The sequence below is a fragment of the Zerene cesonia genome, chromosome 5 (assembly GCF_012273895.1).
Source record: "Zerene cesonia ecotype Mississippi chromosome 5, Zerene_cesonia_1.1, whole genome shotgun sequence".
NCBI lineage: Eukaryota > Metazoa > Arthropoda > Insecta > Lepidoptera > Pieridae > Zerene > Zerene cesonia.
This window is the reverse complement of record NC_052106.1, coordinates 1,017,898-1,041,379: the sequence shown is the minus strand read 5'-3', so window position 1 is coordinate 1,041,379 and position 23,482 is coordinate 1,017,898. Positions and strand designations below refer to the sequence as shown.

At 34.9% G+C, this 23,482-nt stretch overlaps 1 protein-coding gene across 6 annotated transcripts in view; it reads right to left on the bottom strand.

The window, feature by feature from the left end:
• Nucleotides 1–4,636: 4,636 nt before the first annotated feature.
• LOC119839929 (Ig-like and fibronectin type-III domain-containing protein 2) overlaps nucleotides 4,637–23,482 on the bottom strand; it is a 122,011-nt gene continuing 103,165 nt past the window's right edge. For 2 of the 6 annotated variants that reach the window (XM_038366381.1, XM_038366378.1), the window contains exons 11-29: nucleotides 22,647–22,813; nucleotides 21,997–22,210; nucleotides 21,204–21,329; nucleotides 20,404–20,584; nucleotides 19,919–20,053; nucleotides 19,424–19,602; nucleotides 17,965–18,100; nucleotides 16,881–17,016; nucleotides 15,849–16,050; nucleotides 14,127–14,232; nucleotides 12,481–12,621; nucleotides 11,686–11,864; nucleotides 10,620–10,784; nucleotides 8,543–8,666; nucleotides 7,942–8,143; nucleotides 7,338–7,510; nucleotides 6,697–6,869; nucleotides 6,373–6,456; nucleotides 4,637–6,285 (exon numbers count right to left, since the gene is read on the bottom strand). In XM_038366381.1, the coding sequence (XP_038222309.1) occupies nucleotides 6,091–6,285; nucleotides 6,373–6,456; nucleotides 6,697–6,869; nucleotides 7,338–7,510; nucleotides 7,942–8,143; nucleotides 8,543–8,666; nucleotides 10,620–10,784; nucleotides 11,686–11,864; nucleotides 12,481–12,621; nucleotides 14,127–14,232; nucleotides 15,849–16,050; nucleotides 16,881–17,016; nucleotides 17,965–18,100; nucleotides 19,424–19,602; nucleotides 19,919–20,053; nucleotides 20,404–20,584; nucleotides 21,204–21,329; nucleotides 21,997–22,210; nucleotides 22,647–22,813 (3,018 nt within the window). In that variant the 3' untranslated portion in view covers nucleotides 4,637–6,090. The remainder of the gene's footprint in view (nucleotides 6,286–6,372; nucleotides 6,457–6,696; nucleotides 6,870–7,337; nucleotides 7,511–7,941; nucleotides 8,144–8,542; nucleotides 8,667–10,619; nucleotides 10,785–11,685; nucleotides 11,865–12,480; nucleotides 12,622–14,126; nucleotides 14,233–15,848; nucleotides 16,051–16,880; nucleotides 17,017–17,964; nucleotides 18,101–19,423; nucleotides 19,603–19,918; nucleotides 20,054–20,403; nucleotides 20,585–21,203; nucleotides 21,330–21,996; nucleotides 22,211–22,646; nucleotides 22,814–23,482) is intronic. The other 4 variants (XM_038366383.1, XM_038366382.1, XM_038366380.1 and 1 more) reach the window with 2 other exon arrangements.

Genomic DNA, 23,482 nt, shown 5'->3' with positions numbered 1-23,482 from the left:
CGCTAGTTCGTTCACATTATTAAAATGGTGCAATTTTCACGGAGTTTTCCGCTTTGGTGCGTGTAAAGGAGTTGACTTGAATGGTATTTAAATTGTTGTTCGTTTGAGCTTGTTATGAAGTAGAGGGTGCTAGAAATATAAAGGCTTGTGTATGATCCGTAGTTTTCGCGATTATTATAAATTTCATTGAATTTTACGAAAAATTCAAGATAAACCTGATTAAATTCTACATAATCTAGACAATAAATTTTTAAATATCGTATTTAAAAAGGGTTTCTTAAAATAACGATTGATGGATTAAAAAACGAATGTATGATAAGATTATTGTTTAAAAAATTATATATGTTGATTTTTTAAGGGCAGGCGTCAACGTGGTATGCGCCCGAGCGAAGCTGTGTGCACACTGCAAGTACTTTAAAAACTTTTCTATTTCTTTAGCAGTAAACAGAACAATTGAAACTTGTCCTCTTCACGCTCTCGTGACAAAACATCGAAGTACAAAGTGAACAATGTTTAGCTGCATAAGGGGTCTTTCTTTGTAAATCTAAAACATTTGTTTATTTTAAATATAAGGAAGTTTGTAGAAGTTACAGCGGCGGCAGCTTGGACGAATACAGACGCAGATGGAGAGTCGTTAGCGTCATACTAATGATATTTATTTGCTCAACTTTATACGGGGATATATGGCTAGCCATTTTGAGCTATATTCATTGGATGAATTAAATGTGCATTACTGAAGAGATTGTCTTTCGGTACTATTAAATAATGTAGTGTATTAATATTAAATTAAGGGTTTATACGGTAGGTACTGATAATTTTTATACTTAACTAGCATTTGACCGCGGCTTCGAACACGTTAATTCGGAGTAGTTTAATAGATGTTATTATACATATAAACCTTCCTCTTGAATCACTCTATCTATAAAAAAATCACATCAAATCCGTTTCATAGTTTTAAAGATATGAGCATACATAGGGACATAGGGACAGAGAAAGTGACTTTTTTTATACTATGTAGTGATAGGCAGACGTTTGACCGCTATCACACAAGATGCTAAGTGGTGATACGAACTAAAAACATAATGAAATATACTATAATTATAATGACGTCTCAGGAGAAGTCATTATATGTTGATGAAATTTAATTTATTTTAAACATGTTGCTTTCTATCGCTATCTCACAATTCTTACCCATCTTATATATAAAAATCAGTTGCTGTTCGTTAGTCTCCCTAAAACTGGAGAATGGCTGGTCTGATTTTTATAATCATAGTTTTGGTGCACTCTGAACTAGACATAAAATCTGCACGGGAGGCATCACCTTCCAAATAATAAACATAAAAATAATAATCAAAATCCATCCCCAGTCAAAAGTTCCGATAACACAACCCACAAAAACAGTGGAACTGCTGACCTCCTTTTCTAAGTAGGTTGAAAAGGAAATTAGCTATTCACGTGTAATCAAACAAGCCAATAAACAAAGTGGTTTATTCATTATATTAGCACGCATCCAATCACGATACAATATCCTCGATCGCGTTAAATATGTTTACGATATTACGCGTCACGTATTTTTTAATACGTGCAAAATATATCGAAATTGGTCGTATGTCACTTGAATATAATTTCACGCCTTTGACGGCGGTTTGAAGGTGGATTTTTTGGTGAAAGGATAAGGCAGCTGTAGTATTAAGAAAAAGAATAAGAAAAAAAAGTTTTACTCTGTAAAAAGTAGTATTTGTTGCTAGTCTATAATCTATTTCTGTACCAAAATTCGTATAGATAAAATAAGTTATTTTCGTTTTTCAAAGAGTAACTAATCCATATCCATACTTACTTTTTTGTTTATAATATTAGTAGGATAATCTTTTTGTGCTCATCATCTGTACTGAAATAAAATGTTACTAAAAAGTAAACGAACGAAGTTTTTAAATTGTAGTTAAGTTCATTTACTTTTTTTAAAATTCACATAAAACTCCAGTCGAATTGGAATATAAGTACTTGGAGTATCTCAATACAAATGTTACGGAATCTCGATAGAAATCCACAAAGTCTGGATTGAAGAGCATAGAAGTTGACCTAGGTATTGTATTTGTCAAATCTGGTCGACTATCAAATCAATTTTTTATGACGACGTAAAGATTAAATAAATAAAAAGTATATGTTACATTCAGTAATTTATATCCGTGTTAAATTTATAGCAATAAACATGGTGACGTGTGAATCTTGCAATAAATACACGTTTACCGTTTATTTTACGTTCAATTCTGGAGATAAAATAAACAATGATTACATACATAAGAATATATTTAAGCATTGCTGATTGTTTATAATATAATGGCGTTTAAATAATGTGTGACTGAGTTAAAATAAGAAAAAAAAAAGAATTGCTGTGACTGAGATTTATATTAAAACATATTTTTTATTCTTGCGTTTATCTCATCGTTTGTCTAGCATTTAATGATTTACTTTTTGATAACATACTATTTAAATTTGAAATCACCTTCTGAACAAGAATAAAATAATATATTAAATATAATATGAGATCCTTACCGATTCCTTCAAGTGACTAGTATTTCATTAAAGTTCGGAAATTACGAAACCAGTCATTACAACACCCAACAAAACTCCGGAACTAATATGCCCCAGAGACTTTTAAGCGAACCCTTTGAGTCTCTAAGCAAACGTTGGTACAATCAAAGAGTTTATTTTAGCGAAAAACAAGCTTTGTTCCTTATCTTTGATATACAAATAGGCAATGTCGAATGTTTGATGTTAAGATCGCTTCAGGACATGCTTCATAATTAAATTTGCTTCAACTATCGCCCTGTTTGCTGTTAATTCAGATTACTTGGTCAATATTGAATCGGACTAATACGGGGATCAGATTTAGTGTTTGCATTAAAGTGTAGGTTTGATTAATTCCTATTATCGATGATGTGTAGCCAATGTTATTGAGAAATGAACTTCGTATAATTTTGGTTATATTGCTTAATTATTTTGAGGACTTAAAAATTAAAAATATTTTTAAAGAAATTCGGATTTTCATAGATGAATAAATATTGATTCAGTACGGTTAAAATTATATTTGATTGTTTTTTTCACGACTACATTAACAATATTTATTATTTCTTATATAATAAATACTATATTTGTATTTCACTAGCTGTACTACCTACGACGCTTCAATGTGGTTCATAATAATTAATACTCACTTTTTATACAATTTGAAGCGAACATTACATCAGAATTTGAGAGCAATCAATCAATTTTTATTTTGATTTTTATTTCTTTTGTTTGTAAGTTAAGGTACACAAAATAGATTAAAAAAATGTGTATACATATAGCCTTACATTTAAAGAAATTGTGTGGTGTTGGAACAATTTATACTACACAGTACTAACAATGATCGATGTAAAGAAATCTCTGTTTAACCATACATGGAGGGAAATAAAAATGACATTAGATCAGGTGCGCTAAATGGGTTTTTCTTACAAATTCCGAACATGAATCACTTTGTAAAAAATATAGCAACGTTCCAACCGCTGTTTTTGCTGAAAAAAATATGAATTATTGGTGCATATGTATTCAGATTTATGAAACATAATATCTGTATTATAAATGCGAAAGTAACTCTGTCTCTCTCACACCTAAACTGCTGCATTTCCAAGGGAAAGGGAGCTATCCAGGTGCAGCCGAGAAGTAACAGGCAGATAGCCAGCTTGTACATAATATTGAAAGTGAAACTTAAATTATATAACCGAAACAAGTGTGCGACTTAATCACCTTTTTTAATACTTGTTTCATACAAGTAAAAAATGTGGCCCATTTTTAGTGCATACCAGGAAATGCAATCATCTTGAATTAATATTACTATCTCGACTAATACTCTCACCAAAACATTGCATTTAGTATATGTTTTATCTAGACTAGAGCTAGATCGGGTGTGTCAAACTAGGTCGAGTGTTTTTATATTTAAGGATAAAATAAAGGTTTAATTCAAGTCTAGGTTAAAAGGATTCTTAGGTTTTGCTAAGAAGAGGTCTCTAATGTGCGTTAAAACCTTTTTGAGATGCTTTTCTGAAAGTAAACTTTTCTAGTCTACCTTGAACACTTAATGTTTTTTAAACACAGTTTTATTGGATTCACCTGTATGTGTAATCGACTTTTAGACTTCATTTTGGCCCTCTTTAATCGGACAGATTCAATTCAATCATTTACACTCATCAAGGTTCGGTGACAATAATTTTACGAGATTATTTTATTATGTCAGTAACCCAGGGTGTTCAACCGATTGGCGTAATTATTTTGTATTTCATAGGAAAAATTGACAATTGTCACATGTCCCATTTTAGTATATCTAGTGTTATTTCCCCCCTCCCAGGGACGTTCGTAAGCAGTCCCGTGTACTCTGGAAAAAGGCGTGAGTTATGTCGGATTTTTCCTAAAACCTTAACGTGTTCAGATGCGCTACTGTAACATGGATTGCGGGAACGCTCCGAATCAACCACATATTTTAATTACATAGTCGGTTGTGCTCAAAATGTTCTAATAACATTACTCTATAATGGAATTAACATCAAAAATCAGTTCCTTTAATACTTTGTTAGGATGCGATGAAATAAGAACACACGCGTAATAATTTATACTTTTTATTATTATTTACAAATCTAATCACATCGGTCTTTCTTACCTAAATAATTGTTCCAGTAAAAGTTTTAGAGACAGCAATATAATGTATATATATTTGAATGTATCCCGCGTTTTTATGCATCTAAAACTTTTGCTAGATCCTACAAGAATTATCTAATATTATACACTAATAATCACAATCTTTATCTGAGCAAACACACCAAAATATAACGCTGCGTATGCGTAAAATATTAAATATTAAGATACAAAGGATGGGAGAAGGGGTACTGCGTAAAATTTCATCAACTTTGCTGCTTATATGTTTTATGAACAATTCCATTAACAACTTTTTGGTGGTGTAATGGGGTAAAGCTTGATCACGATCTCGCCTGATAAGCTAAGATGTGATCAAAGAAAACATATTATGATCTCCTTCTTCCAATATATTTTACAAATTTATATTTCACGCATGCGCAGCGGGTGAAAACTCAGTATACTGAAAAGAGGTAACTATCAATGAAAATGGGGAAATAATGATTCTTAAAATAAATTCGTATTAGAACAAAACAAGATTCAACTTCACCCGTTTCGAACTAATCCTACATTCTATGGAATGTATTATTTACAATATTCGATCAATAACAGGCCGATAGTCACTAATATATACGTTATTATACATTTATTCTACTATATATTGTTCGAAGGCACATTTTTTAAAGAACGATCTAATATATTTTTACAACTCATCACATATCTACATTTTTTTAAAGACCGTTTCACACTGACTATTCACGTCGGAATATTTGGGATAACCGTGTGAAACTGCCCTTAGTGAAGGTATTTAACTTATTTTGGGTTTGCAATTTTTGACAAGCTGCAATTATTGCTTTAATTTTGCGTATTTGCTATATCCGCTTATGCAGAAGAAAGATAATATTTAAATATATAGACATCTTATTTTTGGTTTTAATCACATTTACTATGGGAAATATAATTGCATTTCTATTTACTAAGCTCCGCTCTTACCACGCTGTTTGCATCACTTGTGATAAAATAAAATTCTTAATTAATTTGAGGGAAAATGCTAACAAAGTATCAGAAAATTTCTAAAAGAGAAATACCTACAAAAAGAAATACAGTATATATTATAATCAATCCTGCACTGCAATCACAATTTTGCCGTCATGACGTGTAATGGAAATTTTAATTCGTAATTTTCATTCTACCCACAATTTTGATAAAATCACGCGCTAAAAATGTAGCGTAAGGATTATTATTTATTATCACACCAAAAACGTTTCGTCTGTTATTTCACTATGAAAAATAGCAGGTACCCGCCATCAACAGTGACACCGAGGTTATATAAGCGCGCGCGTGGCGTGCCGCCGCTCAGTACTCCGGCGCGACGCGCGGCGACGACAGCCGCGGCGAGCGGAGCGGCGAGCGGCGAACCGAGGGCTATTTCAGTCTTTTGAACCCGGCCCCGTCCTGCCCGAGCTTAAGCTCCTCGTACAACGTGGGGTCCACTTCCCTCGCAGTTGGGATCGCCGTACTGGGATTCTGGAGCGTCTCCTGCCTCCACGCTGTGCTGTTTGATATACTGTTCGCTACACCGTTACCTCCATTTGCGGTGTTACCATTTGGTACTGTACCCTGAGCAAACGAGATTTGGATAAGAACATGTAAAATTTTCAGGAAAATTTATTAGCCCTGATAATTATGAATTCCATGCATACTTACATTGACAACAGTATCTGGATTTGGTTCTCTCAAATAGCTGGGATTTTCAAAAGCAACTCCTCCTTGAGCTTTGAGTCGCAGATTCTGGAATTGTATACATTTTATAACATATACGTACTCATCACATTTATGGAAGATAAACTCGGAAAAGCCCATATTATCAATCAAATCTATAGTTACATACATTACATACATTTACATTTTACTAATGTATAAAATAAATAAATTATACTATATCAAATTCATTTAAGCGTGTTATTTGGTACTCCCCCCCTTTAAACGAATCAATTCCTAGACCTCTTACAAACTTTTATCGTTGATTACCTTCCGATGCCTATAATACAGTCCAGCAGAGAGCAGGATAGCGGCGACGAGTATGCAGGCGACGGCGCCGCCAACAGCTGACGCGGTGCTGGAGCCGCCGACAGGCGCGGCTGCGGCGCCGGTCTCCTGCCCCGCTGTCGTGAACATTATGGACTGGCTGAGGGACGATGTTCCTGGGAATTAAATCATTATTGTTTAATGTGTAAATAAATAAATAAATAAATAATCGTCATCATCAGCCCATATGGATTCCCATTGCTGGAACACAGGCCTCCTATGAAGATTCAGGGCATAATCACCACGTTGTCCAATTGTGGGTTAGCTGATGACATATCGTCGAACTTTTAATTGTCAGTATTCCGGTTTTCTTTCACCGTTTCGAGCAGTGGCGATGTTATGTACACGCGTAGATAAATTGAAAAATCAATTTATTTCCTGCACGCTTCCCTAGTTTCGAACCTCCGACTTATCAACTTTTAGTCCGAGGTCCTCACCACTGAGCCACCACAGCTCAGAGAATTAAATTGTCGTTAGTTAACCGGATTAAAAATAGAATTACTACTACGATAGCACACACTAAGTACTAGACAAGTTAGGATTAGACAACTTGGAAAAACTTTAGGCCTTAGGAAAGCACTTACCAACATCATTAGCAGCCTTCACCACGCACTCATACCGGACGTCGTCCTGCAGGCCGGTGAGCACCACGCTGGTCTCGCTGGTGTCCAGTTTCTCAGGCACTTTGGCGCCGTATGCACGCCAGAACACTCTGTACAGGTAAACTGTTTGCGGGTTCTTCAATGGAGCATCCCAGCTGTAGAAATGTTTGGTATTAGTAAGGATTATGATGGATTTAACAAATATTTCCTAAGCGTGTCCTTTCCTGTGAATGCATTCTTACGTATTAGCAACATATTCATTTTTTTATTACAATAATTGATTTCAATTGTAACAAATTAATTTATTATAAAAGAAATTGGTTTATAATATGTATTGTAATATTACATAATGAATCCTTACAGAACTCTCCACTTGAATGATAAAATAATTAGGTCATAAACAACATACTGAAAAGAATCCTTTAAGACAACTTAATAGTATTCGAAAATTTACATAAAACAATACCAACTCGGAACCATCGTACCCACATTAATTTCCTATAAATCGGACTATCTTTGCAACCCTATTTGTGTTGTTACTACTAAATCTTCACCTCATCAGGTACACATAACTCATATGATTCACCTCAACAAAACAGCGTGCGGCGTAGGAGCAACATGTGCCTTCAAGTTCCTAGGAGGTCCCGGCAGTTTAGCCCCCGCATCCCTGAAGCAAGCGAGCGCGCGCCTCGCGTGCTGCAGCGCGCACGTGCGCGACACCGGCCCGCCGCGGCACAACTCCAGGCAGTTGCGAGGCACGCCCCAGGATGCGCAGCAGCCACGGTGGTCTGTTCGACGACGTTTGAATTTAGAATAAAATGAAAAAAAAAAGAATTTGTGTAAAATGGTAATGCAATGAGTGGTAAAATTAAGAGAATTAGGTTTATGTATCTTCAAAGAAGCGTACAGTTTGATATCAATTCTAAAAGTATTTGAAAGTGTAAGAAGAAAATGTATTGAATAATTTGATCCATGATAATATGTACTCAGAAGAATCGGACTTATAAAATTCAATCGATTAATATCTCTGCTGTCAGATCTTAAAATAATAGTCAGTCGATTAATTTATACTACGTTTTCAGAAGAGACAAATAAATCATAAAATTTATGATTTTTTTTTTATTTAATTAATAGAAATTTGCAAAATTAATCACTCTCATTACATCTTTATTTAATTATTTATTTACCTGAGCCATCGGCAGCACACTTCATAAGTTTCTCGAAATCATCCATACATTCCGGCCGGTCCATTATATTGTCCATATCAAGGTGGAAGCTGCACGCATCTATGCACGTTGATGATACGTTCATCTAAACATAATAACATATATTTATTGCATTTAGATATTCTGAAAGTAATGATACTAGAAATAAAAAAAAAACGGTGGAAATGAAACTAGTTATTTAATATAAGATTTGCAACGTTTAAAAAATGTTAATAAGTCAACCCCTTTTCTTGGTTTTGACGGAAAGAAAAGGGACAAAATAATTATATATGGAAGATATAATAAAGTTAACAGATAACAAAAATAAAACAAATATGCATTTTTTGTTTTGTTGCTAGTTTACTAGCCAAATAATGTTCATTCAACTTTAATAATAATTCCCATAGATTAGATTAAATATTAATCCCGTTTATACAATTTGGTTAACATTCGTATGTTGTCGTAGTCAGATCTAAATATTTACTCCCGAGTCACAGTCAAAACTATTTCGGGAGTTCGGGTCCTCATTGAATTTAAATATATGGTTACTTTTGAACCATATATATGTGTTTTTTTTTGGAAAGATGACATATTCTCTTGCTGATCTTCGGTACGCCAGAGGTATGTTAGGTTATAACGTCGTTGAGTAAATATTTCCCGCGCTAATAATTATGTAATTAATAATGCATTTGTTAGAATGTAATGTTTGTATGTGTTATATGTGTTGTTAAAAACCCCCTAAAATGTTAAAACATTATATTATTATTACTTAAAGTCGCAGAATTCACATTTTCTTAATTTTAAATGGCAATATTTCGATCTTTACGCCCATTTATTACAAATGAATACCTAGCTTCACTGTTTCTCTTTAAACTTTTTCGTCTTGTGCCATTTACTCGGCTCGTTTATATTCGCCCTTTGTATTTATAATCTGTGAAGGTCCGCATAGCATTGTATAACATTTTCTTTTTGCGATTAACTTTTGTTATCGTTCCATTCAAACTTTCAAGGGTTTTAAACTTCGTATACTTTACAGCTGATGTTAAAGCGGAGTTTATAAATACGCTTGAAGTTACGAAGCTACCGAGTTTCGCGATTGCCGATTTGATAAATTATAAATACTTATGATGTCTGTGTTAGAGTTTATTTATGTGCCGAATTCTGTTTTGAACAATGTAATTTAATCCTTGTTAAGAAATTTAATTTAGGATTTCTTATTCATGATTCGCGATCGTAAATTAATGCTTTTGGGGACTAAATAACTTCTTGAAGTCTAAATTGGTTATGTAGGATATTGAGCATTCTTTTTATATATAGTACAATTCAAAATTGATTCTTAAGTTTAATCACCTTGAATTACATTTTAAAGGGATATATTTTTCGAAATAAAAATAAATGTTACGTAACAATAACATGGCCAATTCTTATCGATCATTACTTTATAACATCATTAAGATTCAAAAGAAATACGTTCAATTTTTTTTCTAACTGCTCGTCCGATGTCAATTTATAAACTGAAATAAGATTGACTCGGCGATAACAAGTTTTAGGTCGTTCACTAAGGTTTCATCGAGTCTTGTTTGTAGGTCATTTATTTAGTGCCTACATGATATAAAATATAACAGAGGCGTGTGATTTACACCATTTATAACAAGCTCGGTTGGATATATTTTCATGCGTTTGATTTATTCGATCCACTTCTATTATAATCGCTATATATCTATACATTAAGAGCCATATGTGGGAGTCGAGCACGTTTCGGCACGAAATGCGCCAGCTCTCACCGGGTAAGCTACCACCTTCTCACAGATAACCACCGCATGATATAGTAGCATACTTTATTTCGTGCGGTGAGTGGGGGAGCCAGAGGCCCGTTTCCTTTTCCCCAACGACGTTGATATTATGCTTATCCTTTACCCTTTGAAATGGTATCGTGTTCAAAGAGGCACTACATTGTTCAGCGTGATGGGTTGCAGTGTTATATTCGCCTTACCCTACCATATAAATAAAAAAAATTTTCGCGCTTTAGAATCGTCATTCATACACAATATCCATGTACCTGAGTGCAGCATTCAGTGACATTATGATGAGGAGCAGTGCGCAGCCGTACTGACACTGGTCTTAGGGTCTTCCCGAAGGCGTTCTCCGCGTGGCAGAAGTAGTCGCCCTCGTCTGTTTCTGTTATCTTCTTTATGATAAGGCGCATTGTGTACTTTGTTGATTCCTGTGAGGGAATGTTTATTTAACGCTTCAAAAGGTTAACACGATTATTCTGCGTTGAAGAAAGAAATTAGATACGAAGATAGTTAAAGAGCCGAAAATAGATATAGAATAGTTCTTATCCCGAAAATCCCACGGCAACGGGAGCTATGTGGACCTACCTAGCCACGGGACGAAAAGCTAGTGAAAAAAAATCGCGCGAGGTGAAAAATTATTTTTACCACCTTTTAGTAATATTAAAAACCAAACTACCTATAAATAACACATCTATTACTTCTTAAATAAAGTCACTATATATATGAGTTTATAATTGAATTGCTTTCATATAAAGCGACACGACATAAACGCTTCTCCCAGTAAGTTAAACACGATGTATTTAATGAAATTCTTCTTAGGAATATTGTTCATGAGCTTGTATTGCAGAGATTGTGGATGCTCGAGAAAAGTTAATAGGCTAGTTAATTTAATTTTCTGCTCGAAATCACGGTTATTCTGCTGTGAAGATTTACAAACATTTCCAGGTGTGCAAATTCGTATCAATTAAGATGGAATATCATTCAAGTGTTTTAAAGGATTGACGGAATTATTTCATCAGTAAATTAAATCTGAAAACGTGTTTTCTTGATTCGTTATAATTTCCCCTTAACGTTTTTATGTATTTTTATATCAATTTAATATCTTTATTTTTATTTGCAGTATTTTCATTAAACAAAAATTTCGATTAAATAGATATATATGTTGCGTATATGTTATCTTCCAACCCGCACTTGACCAGTGTGGTGGATTATGGCCTGAACCCTCACAGAAGGCCTGTGTCCCAGCAGTGGGAACATATATGGACTGATGATGATGATATGTTATGTATTTTAACCCGGGGCGTATCGCTTGTTGATAATAAATCTCACCTCAGGGTCGGATAGCAATTGTATACTGTAGTTAGGTCCGTCGATAACAGGCGTCCTACCGCTGGGGTCTCTCCAGAACGCTACTGTGGGTTTGGGAAGTGCTTCCACGCGGCACTCGAGTATCACTGAGTCGCCAGCGGCGGCCATTGTTATACCAGATGCTTGGATGGTTGGGACATCTGTAGGTATAATGGCTTTATTTATTTTATTTATTTATTATTCAACAACACAGTCTAGCCAACGCGTCACCATGCTATACAGAAATTAAATTACACAATGAAAACAATATATATGTGAATAAAGAAATATAAATATCGAACGTATAATACGTATATACAAATACAAAAATTCATAGAGATAGGAAAATTATGGTTAATGATTTCGAGGCTGTTATAAATACGTAGTAAGGTAATTTGGGTTTGCTTATTGTTGTATGGTTCTCCATATCTGTGAATTTTGTCTACTTACTTTAGTATAGTTTTTTGGATGTAGGATGTAACATAGCAAGGCATACATAAACTCATTGCACACTATAACGATACGGTTATTGGTATATTAACTGGACTGTTTTTGGGTATATTATCAGAAAAGAATTATCAAAGTCGGTTCGACCGGTTGACAGTTCTGAGGTAATAAACCAAAAAAATGAAAAATGCATTCGAATTGATATCTTTCTCCTTTTTGAGGTCGGTTTGAAAATAAAAAATACATCAAGTAATACATCATGGTGTTTGATGTGCTTCATACACAAACACATTGCATTCATTAGCGTGTTTGTAAAACTAAATAACTTACGCGATATATTGATCCTGCGTGACGCCTGCATCGGCGTGCCATAGCCGTTGTCTGCGTAGCAGGACACTTGCGACATGTCACGCGTCACGTTGTGGATCACCGTCACCATGTGACGTGTCACTTCTTGGCGGACGAGGCGGCCTGTGGGGTGCGACAATGATGATCCATTTGTAAACTATTTGGTATAGTCTAATATATAAAATTTTCGTGTCACAGTTTTCGTTGCCATACTCCTCCGAAACGGCTTGACCGATTTTGATGAAATTTTTTGTGCTTATCCGGTATCTATGAGAATCGGCCAACATCTATTTTTCATACCCCTAAATGATAAGAGTAAGGCAGAACAGCGTTTGCCGGGTGCAGCTAGTATGGTATAAATAAATAATATGAAGACATTGGTAATTATAGATTTGATTATTTGATGGTTTAAAATATGAAACGCGATGACATTTTAAATTAGTTAGAACAATAAATATACACTATGGACTGAACTAAAATTGGCTTAGAATTGAGACCCTCTGTGGTTTTAGAAATGTTGGTTATAATTGTTGTTAACTTGAAAAATCTCTTGTTTGACAATAAATGTAAAAACAGGAACATTTAACATATGCATTATTTATTAAATTATACTTATATATAAGGAAATATTTCATAAATAATAGAAGTAAGGTCCTGCAACATGTAGTTTTTTGACGTCAAAAAATAAGTAACTGTATTTTATATTTTCAAAATGTGTTATTATTCGTTTAATTAAAAAGCTCGAGTTTAAAACCCTTATTAGTGGAGCAGATTACGAAAGCAGTTTATTGTGTCAAAAACTTGAAGTGAACGTAATTAAAACGCGTTTATTACCAGCGTGTTAATTATAATTAAATATTTAAGAAGCGCCGTGCGTCGTTTAATGAGACAATTGTTTAGCTGTGAAATTCTGCTAATAAATTTTGAAGGCACGAGCTGTGGGGGTCCAGTGGTCCAAGGATCTTGGACCAGGCGAGCGTGCAGTAAATTGATTTTTTAATTTATCTGATCTGCGCAGGTAGATAACAATACCACTGCTCAAAACGATGATGGAAAACAACGCGAGGAAAACGGCACGTCCAAGAATAAAAAGTTCGACGACATGTGATATCTGTCAACCCATAATTGGCTAAAAGGTGGATTATGGCCTGAACCCTCATTGAGGCTTAGCCCCCAGCAATGGGAACATATATGGGCTGATGGTGTTGATGAAATTATGAGAAATAGGTAAAGCCATCTTAAAAATGTAATTCGGATTCTGAGGATCTAATAAACTTTTTCGTAACATCAGCTAACAACAAAATATTTAGTTAACTACATAAGATTTTAATGTGATTTACGCGTGAGCGTAGAACTGAGGCGTCTGAGTTCGATTCCCAGTGGGGACTCTCATTTTTTTATGTCAAAGCGGGCAACTGAACTGGTGGTTCGCCTGATTAATCACAGCCGATCACTACCGCCCCATCAAATTTCGTAGAAGCAGTCCTCTGTATCCCGGAAATCTCCTGAAAACGCCAACTATCCGGAACAACCCCAGGTATGTCTATCTTTTCCTTCGACGATGTACTTTTCTTACAATTTCCTATTTCAATGACAATATCTTTAACCGAAGGAGTCAAATATCTTACCAGAGATGTACAGCGAAATTGTTGGTGTCGGTGTTCCCATCGCGATGCACAGGATTGTCATGCTGGAACCTTCCACCACCAGGTTTACGGGGTTTATGGTTGGGGGCTGGAACAAGTTCTAGGTTAAAAATAAGTTTTAAATTAAGGATAATAATTTTTACAAAAATCTTAATCGCCTTCCAATGTCAGAACCAGATCAAATTTAAATGGGACAAGATGGGCGGCAACAGCTTTCTAAAAAAAATAAATAATCATAAACATCGGTAGTAAAAAGTAATCAAGTAACAAAACCCAAAAAATACAGTCGACTTGATGTCGACTGCACATAATGTGCAACATTAGGTTCAAATCGGTTCCATAGTTAAGTCATTCGAGGACAAACAACGTTACACGTAATTTATAACTAAGATGTTAATTTTGCGTTTATCCCTCGCACACCGGCTGGAACCGAGAAGGGCGGACGTGAAAGAATAATCAATGCGACAAAAACATTAAAAGCATTTCGTATTCCATGCTATTACATTCAGTATCCTATAAATGTTTAGCAATCATTTCAAGCACAGTTAAAACGAAGTAATTAATTAACATTAAGGTATAGATTAGAGCCGCGGACATGCGCCGATGAGCAATTATTTCATTAAAACTTCTGAGCTCATTATGGCCGCGAGTTTTATCGCCGTGGAAATTATTAATGGCACTCATTATGAAATTAACAATCGAACTTGGATAGTTAAAGATATTCTAAGCATAAAATTTTCACGGGATGATAAGTTATTGAGGTCATAATATCGTAAATAATAGCGTGGTTATATGTTTAATCTGTATGTATATTTATATAAAAAACTATGTAGTAGATAGTAATTAATAGAATATTTGAACTCTTGTTCAGGCCCATTCGACCAAAGTTGTTACTTAAATCTTATTTTGATGATATATTTTGTTATGCGTAAGGAAATTATATAATACTGATAAGCGAACCTGATCAGGATAATGAGATATGCTATTGAAATTATTGTATTGTCACCGATCCTTAATAAATGCACGAAGTTTTAATTCAATTCGTCCTATTAAATGAATCAAAATCAAGCTTAAAGGAGACAGTTACATACAAACATAAGATGAAGCTAATAAAAGCGTGTTAAAACAATCATAACGTTGCAATGCTTAGTGCGGAATCGTTGTACAAATAATAAGAATAATTGATGAGTATTTTTGTATAAACTCAACGCTAATAAGGGCGATGGATGTTATATCTCCTGATGGGCAAAATTTACAATGACGTGGTGAAAATCACTATGGTACTAATTAGCTAAATAATAACAATGTTGCCAGGTTATTTTACTAAACTTGTGGTTTATGGAGGAGATTGTTTGTTTCAATTTAACTTAAGACCATTAGGTTACAGGCTAATAGGCAATACATTATTTTTATTTGCGGTCAACCCGAGTGAAACCGGGAACAGCAACGGATCTTATGTTATTGGTGTATCTGCTTAGGAATCAGCATTTATTTACATGCATACATTTATTCAATTGAACAACAATACTGTAGTTTAATTACAACGACACTAACTATTTTATAAGGTAATCAGTGCCCATGTTGATATAATTATGTTTTAGTTATTGTTGCAAATAAGTGTCTTCGAAGTCACCAGCAATCGCATGTGACGTCACCACCATGTATTATGTACTATCACTGAGCTGCAACTAGCATAGAACTCACTTCAACAAACGCAGGGTAAGCTGGGTCAGTCCAGGCCAAGAGTGTCTCCGAGGGCAGCGAGTCACCAGCAACCGCGTGTGCCGTCACCCATACTACATATTGCGTATTCGGACTTAGTTTCTCCAGCGTATGGCCCGGTACGGTTGTGGTAATTTTGGTCACGTTGCCCGTGCCCAGCTGGGTTGGAGACTTGAAGAACAATCTAGAAGGTATATGATCAAATGTGTTAAATTGTTATTTGATGTAAAACCAGCTCCACGATACCCTTTGCTTGACTGGACTATGAGAAGATTCAAGGCATATTTGCTTTTTCTATTACTATAATTCGGTAAAATATAAAGGACACTTCAAGTAATGATTATTTTGATTATTCTTAAATGATTGTGGCCACATAAGCATTCAGTAAGGATTTCTCGTCCGTAAATGATCCTTGAATGAAATTAATGTCATCTATAAATGTAATATTAGTTTATCAAGCGTTAACTAGTTATGTTTCATGTAATTACGCGATGCACTCCGCTTAAATGCCCTTGAGATTATACTTGAACCGTGTGTAATGAAGATGTATGGTATTACATACATATACCTTGTGGAAGTTAGGAGAAAATTTTGTCCTTTATTTGTTGCTAGACATAAATCATAGAAGTTGTATTGTATACGTGAATAAACTTTTAAATACACTTCTTTAGTGGGTATACATTTATGTATAGTTTTATTAAAATTTTCTTTATAATTGTGTGATCAAGTTATTTATTCATCGAGATATAATGCGACAATTATGACTTACAAGCTCATTAAAAATCTAGGTAATTACACAATAATAGAAAAGTTTCTGTGGAATTATAATACGATAAATTTTTACTACAAAAAAATGTCAATTCCCTAGGGGAATTAAAAAAAAATCTAAATTCCGTTTTAATTTCCGTTATTGAGTTGAATAACCAAAAACATACAGTCGAACTAAGAATCACCTTTTAGAAAATGTCGGTTAAATGCGAACATAACTCAAATAAAGTTTGTAAGGTTACTTACGTATAAGTGATTTTCTCATCAGGCTGTGAGAACTGTGGTGGTTGCCAACTCAGGGCGAGCCATGTCGCCGAGTGGGAAGCAACCGAGAGCGAGTGGGGGGGAGACGGGATACCCGATACCTCTTTGTTTTCTGTATCTAAACAGTGGGAGCAGTTTCACGGATTATTTATGGTAACAAAACATTGAAGATGTTGGAAATAATGTATATTAACAAATTGTGTTAGTGAAAGCATAATTGATTTAGCGCAAGTTGTACGTTTCAATTATTAGAAGGTTATATCGTACGCTAAGAAGTTACAATTCTTTACATTTTTCTATTAAAATTTTCTTAAAATGTTTTGCGATTTAACGTCATGAAAAATTTTGTTAAATATGAAATATAAATACGAAATTACGGAGTCTATTAGTCAAGTAAATAATTAATGAAACGGGAGGCGATAGAATAAAGAATAAGCGAACGTGCGACTGTAGCGGTCTGAGCTGTTTATTTTAGCCTTCGTTTTATTATCGTGTTATCTTCATAAAATACATAATGTTATGCAGATTACGAATGACAGTTAACGTTATTTATATGAAGTTTATATAAAGGTTATTGCAAAGCATGAATAAATCGGGATTCATTCAGAGATTAGAGATTGTTAAGGCGTATTGATTGTGTGCTAACTGTGATTGAAATTCATACGACCCTTCATTCATGTTTAAGCATTCCAATCTGACATTCCGTATTTCATTTATAAACTATTTCATTTTAACCCAATTGGAAAGCAGTTTTTTTATTAATGATAAAACAACAAAATTACTAATAGTATCATAATAAGAGTAATAAAAACATTATATGCACTATATACATATAGATAGTATTTGTAGGAGGCCTGTGGTGGGGCAAGGCACCCGAAACCTTTACCTTACCCAGGCCTTTCCTTTATTCTCTCAATCATTTCCTTTACTCTTATCCAGAAAAGTTGTCAACCCACTTACACAGACATATAGCCTCTGCAAATGCAGTGCTGATGCCGCTTACCATCAAGCGACCCACCAGCTCCTATGCTAACTATAATAAAATATTAAATATTGAGTATCTTACCTTCAGTAATATTTAGCAGCAGCATACTAGATGGTAGGGATGTTCCAAAATCATTCGCCGCAACCACAAACACGTGGTAAGTGCTATTGACATCCAAACCTTCAAGCCGCGCCATGGTTTGAGTCACGTTCATTTTCTATATAAAAATAATACCATTGAGAATAGAACAAACAGCTTCAAGTATTCATCAAGTTTAATATCCAATTAGAACTGTATCAATGTTATAAATGCGACTGTATCTCTGTCCGTCTGCCTCTTCTTCTCCCCTAAACCAACGAACCAATTTGGAAGGAATTTAGTGCAGAAATTGGAGAGATTTTTTTCTTTGACTATGCGACTATGGAGCAACCGCTAGCGGAACACTAGTATGACAGAAGTATAATAATTTCCAGTTATAAAAAGCAAAAATATTGGATTCTACAGAATACTTCAAATATATATCAAGTTACGTGTTGTTATTAACATCAAATGCCATTTATATTTCTTCCATAATGTTTCGATTCGAGTTCAATTTGAAATAAAAGTTTAAAAGAACGTCGACCCGATTTTGTGTTGTCTATCACCCTTAATTTAATATCCATATTGGAAAAAAGCGCCAATCGGTTCAACCGCCTGAGAGTTACGATGACAGAAACACAGACACACACACATACAGTCATCGACATCAAACACTTTTTCGTAGAGGGTTTAAATACTACGTTCAATTAGTGCCATATTTCATGTACATTAAGTTTAAATTCATTAAGAATAAATTTATTTATCAAGTTCTACAGCGTACGCTACAAACTAATTTGGAGCATTTTCTTAATTAAAGCATCGAAGAGATTAAAATCTCTCGGACGTTTCACTCGTAGCGTCAACAGATTCAATCGAGATCGCAATATAGACACGTCAGTGTATTCAAAGCTCCAAATTTCGTACGAATGAAATTCTCACAATGGTCCACGAAACAATGGTCAGACGAATGTTGCGAAAACGAAAAAAAAAAACGCAGATCTATTCTAGAAATTTCCAGCTTATATTTCCATTGTGGAGACTTATTGTCCGTCTAGATGGAATCGCTCTGATCACGGAGCTCGGACTTCTAATAAATCTCGCTGGATTTTATCCACTGTATTGCTTTTGTGTTGGGTATTTCTAAGAATCAATCACATTTTTATTTTGTTTTTAATTCTGTCGCATAGTAAATGGATTGGTTTTGTTTTACGGCCGATTTGGTGTTTTCATTGGTTTCAATAATTGAACGGTAGGGACATGTTTTGTATGTCATGTTTGAGGTTTGTTGTATTGTGAATTATACAAACATATCTTAAAATTAATAACAATGTCTAGAGTCGACCGTATGTACAATTTACTTCTAACTAAGATCTTTAAGATAGCATCCACAACGCAAAAGACATTAAGCTAATATAATGTCGCATTTCCTTTATATTACGGAATTCTCAACATTACTACTTACATTGTCCAATTGCAGAGTGTTATAGTAGTAGGGCTGCGAGTTATTATCGACCTTCTGCCAATGGACGACGTACGAAGTTGCATTGGCGCCGTCTTGAGGTGCAGCCCAGTCCAGGAACAGCTTGTCGTGATTAACCACCGCATGGAGTTCTCGAGGCGGTCCGGGGAGTATTCCGGTGCCTGTATAAGGTCCATATTTTAATTTTACATCCAAATGTGTAATGGAATATAAAGAATACGTTAGGTTAATAGTCAGTTTCGTTATGTTACGTGCGGTTTCTTCGGGTTTTTCGGAATATTCTACTCTATTTTAATGGAAAATGGAATGTAATGTAAATGCAAGCTTTCCACTCGAAACTTTTCGAAAGTATGATCAGTTCCAGGGTTCGCCTTAAGGTATTTCTGGGATAAAAACTATTATGTATCCTTATCTTAAAAACTATACAGTTGCAAAGTAAATATAATATAAAATTAAAAAACATATACGCTAACTCACCCTCCTCGAAGCACTGCACGATGTTGCCAACATAAGACACGCAGGAGTTGACGCTGCCACGCGGCGCGCCGGCGCACACGCCGCGGCACGAGGCGGGCACGCCGCGGCGCGCGCAGCACGCCTCGTGGTTACGGCCTGAATTAGAATTAATAAATTAGAAGACTTGTCTTTTTTACTTTCAAACCATACTATGGTGTCAGTGGTCTATATTTATTTATCTAGACTACATAAAATACTTTGATTAGATACTCTTAAAGAGATTACAGACGCCTCTGTACCACTACTGGACACAAGGTACATACTGTCAGACTCACACAACCTCTAAAATAGGCAAATGACAAATTCCTCACAAATACAAAAAGTATCATGCCCATCGGTCGAAAATATATACCAACCTTCTATGATTAGAAATCTATGCGCCGTGTATTATTTAAGATTATGACCTTTCAATTCTAGCACTTTTTTAGCCGCACAAAATATCTCACCTCCAGCCCCGCAACGCAATAGCTTGTGGAACTCCTGCGCGCACAGCGGCGCGAGCGTCCGAAGGTCGGACATTTTTGCATCATACGAACAGAGTGGCATGCAGACGGTCGCCACTTGCACCTTCTCACAACACGCCGTCACGTTGTACGCGTTTGACACCTCTTCTTCATCTTCTAATGCCTATGACAAAGCACAAAAACATAGTACACGTCCTTTTAAAGGGTATGCTGAAATGCGAGCTTATTTATTTTACTTATTAAGCTATATCAACAGTATACATAAAACATACAACTTGTGTATTTTAATCTTAATATACTTAAGTAGCCATGACGTATACACCAATTATAGGTACGTAAAAAATTATGTTGTATTAAATTTTTAAATTGTCATTTCAATAATATCATCGAAAACATTGATGTAAATTTGTGCAGGAATTTAAACCGATTTAAAATGTGAAAATTTAATTAAATTAAAATTAGAACGAAAATTATTAATTGGACAAAAAATAACAATTAAAATCAATTGACATATTTTGCCAAACATAACCAGACTTGATACATAATATACAACAAATTTTATATTATCTTTTAAAAATGTAATATTTTTTGGATATCGTAAAAGATTTAAATTTGCGTTATTTCTATAGATGTTCACATATATTATGTTTCTATCCACCAGTACATTGTTTATTCTGTGTGCTCTAAGACTCTTTAAGAAGAAATTATAGCACTTGGTTATAGCAAGAAAACTTCTCGAACCTTCGGAACCAGCAATGTTTGCGTTAACAAATATAACTTACCAAACTCTGAGTCCTGAATATAAGTCTAGGTGAAGCTTCCCCTAGGCCGTGTTCATTGACCGCTTCGACAAATATCTCGTAGTCAGTATTCGATTCCAAATCTTCTAAGATGAAGGGTGATTGAACCTGCCACGGAAAGGATTTATGCTTCATACTTTTCTTAGAACAATGTTACTTTTTTACAAGCTGCGCCCCGTGGTTTCACATGCGTAAATGAGATTTCACTTTTATTCTTATATTCTTATACCTATATATCTTAAGACACCTTTTTGACCCAATATAATAATACACCAATATAGACAGATATAATTAAAACTTTTTGCACTTATCAAGATTGGTGGCAATATAATCCTACTTTCTACTTCCTACTAATATTACAAATGCGAAAGTTTGTATGGATGTGTATGTGTTTGTTGCTCTTTCACGCAAAAACTACTGAACCGGTTGCAATGAAATTTGATACGTAGACGGCTGGACAACTGGAATACCATATAGGCAACTTTTTATCCCGATATTCTTACGGGATACGGACTTACCGGGGTGAACCCGCGGGGCGCAGCTAGTAATTAATAATTTAAACACTTTATTTTATCTGATTCTCTGTAAAAAAGCAAGTGAGACAATGTGAACGATTTTATCATTAAAACGTCATTTTATTCATAATTATTATTTTTTACAATTTTTCAAGTATCACCTTTTAAAAGACTTTAGAAATTTAGAATCAACTAGCCTATACATTATCCGTAATTTTCAAATTACACTCGTACATACATTTGCAATTAAAATATCTCACCCTCTCCACAGTTTTGTAGTCTTCCTCCAGTTGCAGCGCCTTATAATGCAAGTTATAGAACTGTACGGTGTCTGCGAGAGCATTGGGCGGCGCCCAGTGCACCACCGCGAAGTCTGTATCTATATTGGTGAGGTGCAGGCGCGTGGGCGGACCCGGCAGCACGCCGTAGCCTTGCAGCAGGCAGTTGGTGTAGCCGGTCATGAAGCGGAGACATCTGTGGGATTTAGCAATATTGTAGCGTTGTTTTGAGATTTATAGGATGTATTTTGTTCATGAAAATTCCCTCCAGTTTTTAAAAGTATAAAGAAAGAAGAAACAATCTTATTAATCGTGAAACATCTTAAACGTTTGGGCTTTATTTATTCTATAGTTTTACAGTTATAACGCGATGTTATGTACACGAGTAGATGTATGATTTAATGACATTGATGAATTGTTGTGGTCAAAATTTTCGGCATGAGTTATTAAGTGTTTTCGACAGATAAAAATTATAAAGCAGTTTTGATATTTTATTACTCTATACAGATCACATTTTGAACGAGACGGAATGTCTATTACTCTAATGTATGTGAATAACAAATAAGATAGTACCTCTAAGTATACGCATTTTAGATCCATTCGATTAACATCAATCAATCAATCAAACTTACTTAAAATGATTAAAGTCCAAATTAGTAATATTTCCACTGCACAAGGGAAGACAGGCTTCAGGCAGGCCCCTGGCGCGGCAGCACGGCGTATGGTCCATGCCGTTAGCGAGACATCCAAAGGTGACTCCAGCCCACGGCGCGCATATCATCAGATCTGTCACCTGCAACTGGTGATTAGATGCGTCCACTGGTGATAAGTGCGTTAGTCACAATGAGGTGCTGGATGAATTGGGATTTTGGAGGAGGTGGTGTTAGCACATACAGACATTGAGTGATGACGATATACATATAAGTATATAGATTTTAAGAACGGAATCCAATAGAATTGATTTTTTTTATGTGTATCTGTTTGTATATTTTATTACTTGAAGATAAATACAATATTATTACTAGTGTACCGTTAACATAGTAGATATTTTTTCATATTCCGCACTCGTTTAATTGATGGAAGAATATTTTAAATAACTATATGATTTTTAACTACAACTGTATCCTACTAATATCATTAACGCGAAAGTTTGTTAGACTGTATGGATGTTTGTTGCTCTTTCACGCGAAAACCACTGAACGTGTTTCGATGATACTCGGCGGTGTGTCTAATGTATCAGAGAAATAAATACTCCTTGTAACCAGCGGGTTAATTCTCTGGTGGAACCACGCGGCTCAGTCAGTGTATTAATTTATGATCTATTTTAAAATCTATACTAATACTAGCGGCTATATAACCTATACTAATATTATAAAGATGAATAGTTTGTTTGTTTGTTTGAACGCACTAATCTCAGGAACTACTGGTCCGATTTGAAATATTCTTTCAGTGTTAGATAGCCCATTTT